This window comes from Centroberyx gerrardi, chromosome 15 (genome assembly GCF_048128805.1).
Source record: "Centroberyx gerrardi isolate f3 chromosome 15, fCenGer3.hap1.cur.20231027, whole genome shotgun sequence".
Lineage (NCBI taxonomy): Eukaryota > Metazoa > Chordata > Actinopteri > Beryciformes > Berycidae > Centroberyx > Centroberyx gerrardi.
Window position 1 is genome coordinate 29,851,029 of NC_136011.1, and position 5,000 is coordinate 29,856,028.

General features: G+C 44.2%; 1 protein-coding gene across 1 annotated transcript in view; it reads left to right on the forward strand.

Annotated features, from left to right (window-relative positions):
• abhd12 (abhydrolase domain containing 12, lysophospholipase) overlaps nt 1-5,000 on the forward strand; it is a 25,775-nt gene that overhangs the window by 7,895 nt on the left and 12,880 nt on the right. The window contains 1 exon segment of the mRNA XM_078288874.1: nt 3,323-3,444. Within this exon segment, the coding sequence (XP_078145000.1) occupies nt 3,323-3,444 (122 nt within the window).

Sequence of the window (5,000 nt, forward strand, 5' to 3'; positions counted from 1 at the left end):
GATCCACCAGGCCTCCTCCCTCCTGCTTCTTCTGCTTCTTCTGCTTCTTCTTCTTCTTCTTCTTCTTCTTCTTCCTTGATTTTTATTGATCTGATTCAGACTGGTCATACTGGTCCTCTAGGCTCATTCTCTGTAAAGTCCTCAGACATGCTGTGATGAAGAGCTGTAGAAATAAACAAACTTGAAACTTGAGCTTCAGCTGCTAACTAACTGAGCTGGTTAGCTCTTCTATCAGACAACAAGCAAAAACTGACAGATATTCCAAAACACATCCAGTCTGATCCACGCTGCCTCGTTATGATCGCTGTTGTGGAAACAGAAATTCACTAAACTACAACGACCGATTTCTCCACCGGCACGTTCTCCATCTTTGTTGTTGTTGTTGTGGGAAACAGCCAGACTCCTACGCAGCATGAACCCCGCCTCTCCTTCATCGTGATTGGCTGGCTGAAAAAAGCGCTTCACGTCACTCAGCCCTTTTTTCTGAGAAGTTTCGAATTTTTCAACTTTTGAAAGCGCTCCACCGAAACAGGCGCCGGGCGCAGCGCTTTTTGAGGAGCGCTCGCCTTTTGTTGCGCCTTGCAGCCGCTCCCCGTTGGTTTTAATGTAAAAAAAGGCGGTGGCAGTTTTGAAAATAAACACTATGCATGAACACAGAACTGAGCGGACCGGCGTGGACCCGGTCCCAGGACGCGCCTGGTGCTCCTGCTGGGACATCCACGTCAGAGCGTCAGTTGTTACGTCAGCTATCAGACAGGTGGAGACATGCGGGAGACGTGTTGTCAACTGACCACTGTATAGATGACAGCTCTCGCAGTACAGACACCACTGACATCACTGACTGTTCATGTTGTTCCTCTCCAGCCTGCAGCAGCAGACCTTCAGTCCACATGTAGCAACACAGGAAGTCATGAAGACAGCAGAAACATCAGCAGAGAGGAATCTCTCTGTAGGTCAGAGGTCAGACAGCAGCAAGGCACAGACAGGCGGTCAGCGTCGGTCAGTCGTCGTCAGAGTCAGTCAGACAGTCAGTCAGACAGTCAGTCAGACAGTCAAGTCAGACAGACAGTCAGACAGTCAGTCAGTCAGACAGTCAGTCAGTCAGTCAGTCAGTCAGACAGTCAGTCAGACAGTCGAAGTCAGACAGAGTCAGACAGTCAGTCAGTCAGTCAGAGACAGTCAGTCAGTCAGTCAGCAGACAGTCAGTCAGTCAGTCAGTCAGACAGTCAGACAGTCAGTCAGACAGTCAGTCAGTCAGACAGTCAGTCAGACAGTCAGTCAGTCAGACAGACAGTCAGACAGTCAGTCAGTCAGACAGTCAGACAGTCAGACAGACAGTCAGTCAGTCAGACAGTCAGACAGTCAGTCAGACAGTCAGTCAGTCAGACAGTCAGACAGTCAGACAGTCGAGGACAGTCAGTCAGTCAGTCAGACAGTCAGTCAGTCAGTCAGACAGTCAGTCAGACAGTCAGTCAGTCAGTCAGACAGTCAGTCAGACAGACAGTCAGTCAGACAGACAGACAGTCAGTCAGTCAGACAGACAGTCAGTCAGTCAGACAGTCAGTCAGACAGTCAGTCAGTCAGTCAGTCAGACAGTCAGTCAGACAGACAGACAGTCAGTCAGTCAGACAGACAGTCAGTCAGTCAGTCCAGACAGTCAGACAGTCAGTCAGTCAGTCAGTCAGTCAGACAGACAGTCAGTCAGTCCAGTCAGACAGTCAGTCAGACAGTCAGTCAGACAGTCAGACAGTCAGACAGACAGTCAGTCAGACAGTCAGTCAGACAGTCAGTCAGTCAGTCGTCAGTCAGTCAGTCAGTCAGTCAGTCAGTCAGTCCTCCTTTAGTCCTCTAACAGGAGACCTGCGGTGCGGCTCGTTAATCCGACCAGCTACACACATGAGATGACACACATCAAAACAAAGGTGCTGAAGACGGTTCTTGGAGTGATGTCATAGAAGAACCATTTCTGGTTCCACAAAGAACCTTTCAGACCAAGGTTCCCTGCTTAGACTCCTGCATTGTGTTTTTGTTTATCTGCCCTTGTTTAGCCTCATTTGCATTTCCACAATATGAACTATGGAGGGTTTGGATATTTTCCACATTTATTCCATCAGCCACCATCCAATAACTAAGAATTAAGAAGCTTTTAATATCCCAAAGAACCATATATGGTTGAAAGCTTCTTTGTGGAACCACCCCAAAACACAAGGGATTATGGGTAGAAGGAGATGGATGTGGACATCTGATATCCAGACTATAAATGGACAGAGGAAGAAAAAGGACACCAGGAAATGAAATATTAAGGGACATGAAGTCCAGCTGAGTTCAGTAAAGCAGACAGGAAGCAGATAGAAACCCGACTTCACCTGGAGGGGAAATCATATCTGGAGTTAAGATGTTTTAATAGTTTTTAAATCCGTAAATTGAGATAATTTAAGAGTTTTTCAGACTTGAATGACCTGCAGACAAACTGGAAAACACTAAATGTTGATGTTGACTGTGACTGGTAACGCTGCTGTGTGGGAGACCAAGCTAGGGATTCCAACACACACACACCACACACACACACTCATACAGACACACACACACACACACACACACACACACACACACTCATACAGACACACACACACACACACACTCACACAGTGGAGAAACAGCAGAGCTCTGGCTGGATGAATAATTCAGAGTCTGCTATAGATACTGTGACACCGGGTTATGAGGGTGAGCTCAGCTTACACACACACACACACACACACACACACACACACACCAGGCTGGCTCAAATAGCACCTTTGTGTTCTCTTTAACCTGCTTGTAATTCAGACTAAAAATATATCTAAGACTTGTTTGAGGAAGTCTTTGAGAAATTAAATTCTCTTTCAGCTCCTGTAGCACTTTAAGTGTGTGTATGTGTGTGTGTGTGTGTGTGTGTGTGTGTGTGGATGGAGAGAGGTGTGTGTGTGGGGTTCATAACCATTTAGGGTTTTGAATATTTTCTTCTTTGTTTTTCTCTCTGTGTGTAAGTTCATATCACATACATGGAAGAATTTTTGAATTTCTGTCTCTTATCTTTGTCTTTGTGTGTGTGTGTGTGTGTGTGTGTGTGTGCGTGTGTGTGTGTGTGGATGGAGAGAGGTGTGTGTGTGTGGGGTTCATAACCTTTTAGGGTTTTGAATATTTTCTTTGTTTTTCTCTCTGTGTGTAAGTTCATATCACATACATGGAAAATTTATGAATTTCTGTCTCTTATCTTTGTCTTTGTGTGTGTGTGTGTGTGTGTGTGTGTGTGTGTGTGTGTGTGTGTGTGTGTGCGCTGCAGGCTGGGCCTGGTCGGCAGGCTGAAGCGGATCTTGTTGTGGCTGCTGGTGGTCTACGTCTCCATCCCCGTCGTCATCAAGCTGTGTCCGTCCATCCAGGCCAAACTGGTCTTCCTCAACTTCGGTGAGTCTGAAAACCTCGGAGTGTTTTTCCACAGAACAAAGTAATAATCCACCTGATCTCACTCAATACGACCTGAACACCACTCGTTGACACCAAATTAGGGCTGAACGATTTTGAAAAAATATCTAATTGCGATTATTTTGACTGATATTGCAATTGCGATATGATTTGCGATATTAGAGGGAATGATCATTTTTACATCATTATTCTCATTTTCATTGAAAAACTTATTAAAATGATTATGGTGTGATTTTTGCGGGGATCTGTACCAAACAAAGATGTTTTCTTAAGTCTGTAGAATATGATGTGTAGGACATCTCTGCAGCACGACAATATTTCATTTAAAATGGTATTTTGACACACATTTTGTCTTTAACAAATATTGCGCCTCCTGCGATTTGAAAATTGCAGTAGGCCATATTGCGATTTCGATAAAATTTCGATTAATTGTTCAGCCCTACACCAAATGACGTGTTAAGTAACCGGTAGTACTGTATATCGCTGTAAAAACAATATGATCAAGTAAAAACAATAACAGTTATGACACCGCCCCCCAGCTTGTTCCCTCTGCAGGAGATGGAACATTCCAGCTAGCTAAAAGCATGCTGGGTAGTGTAGTTCTGTAACTAATTTTGTCGTTCATTGTAAATAATACTGAATGGATTTTTGTGAAATGAAGCCAAATGAGATGTGTTGATGCTTCCTGCAACATTTTTCAAAATAAAAGCCACATGCTTTTTAGATTGCTGATATGAAGAAACCTCCATACTGACAGAGGGGCAGAAAACCAGAGGGCCGATGGGAATAATGTCAACTTTGGCTTCCTATTCATATTATGCCCATGATGCCATGTGCATGTCCTACTAGTATGGTGCTTTACCCCCCCACACACACACACACACACACACACACACAGCTCACTGGCTGGTGAGCAGGTTCACTGCTAAAACCATGAATGTGTTGTCATGAGAGAACGAGGTGAAGAAGTCTGATCTCTGCTGTCATGATGTTTGTTTTGGAGATACAACTTCAAGTGAGTTTTAAAGTTCAGGTTTGTTTGTTCTGCAGCTCTTCATCAGTCTGTGACTGGACTGACCAGAGAACAGAAAGAACCAGAGAACAGAAAGAACCAGAACAGAAAGAACCAGAGAACAGAAAGAACCAGAACAGAAAGAACCAGAGAACAGAGAGATATAGAACAGAAAGAACCAGAGAACAGAAAGAACCAGAACAGAAAGAACCAGAGAACAGAAAGAACCAGAGAACAGAAAGAACCAGAGAACAGAAAGATATAGAACAGAAAGAACCAGAGAACAGAAAGAACCAGAGAACAGAGAGATATAGAACAGAAAGAACCAGAGAACAGAAAGAACCAGAGAACAGAAAGAACCAGAGAACAGAAAGAACCAGAGAACAGAGAGATATAGAACAGAAAGAACCAGAGAACAGAAAGAACCAGAGAACAGAGAGATATAGAACAGAAAGAACCAGAGAACAGAGAGATATAGAACAGAAAGAACCAGAGAACAGAAAGAACCAGAGAACAGAAAGATATA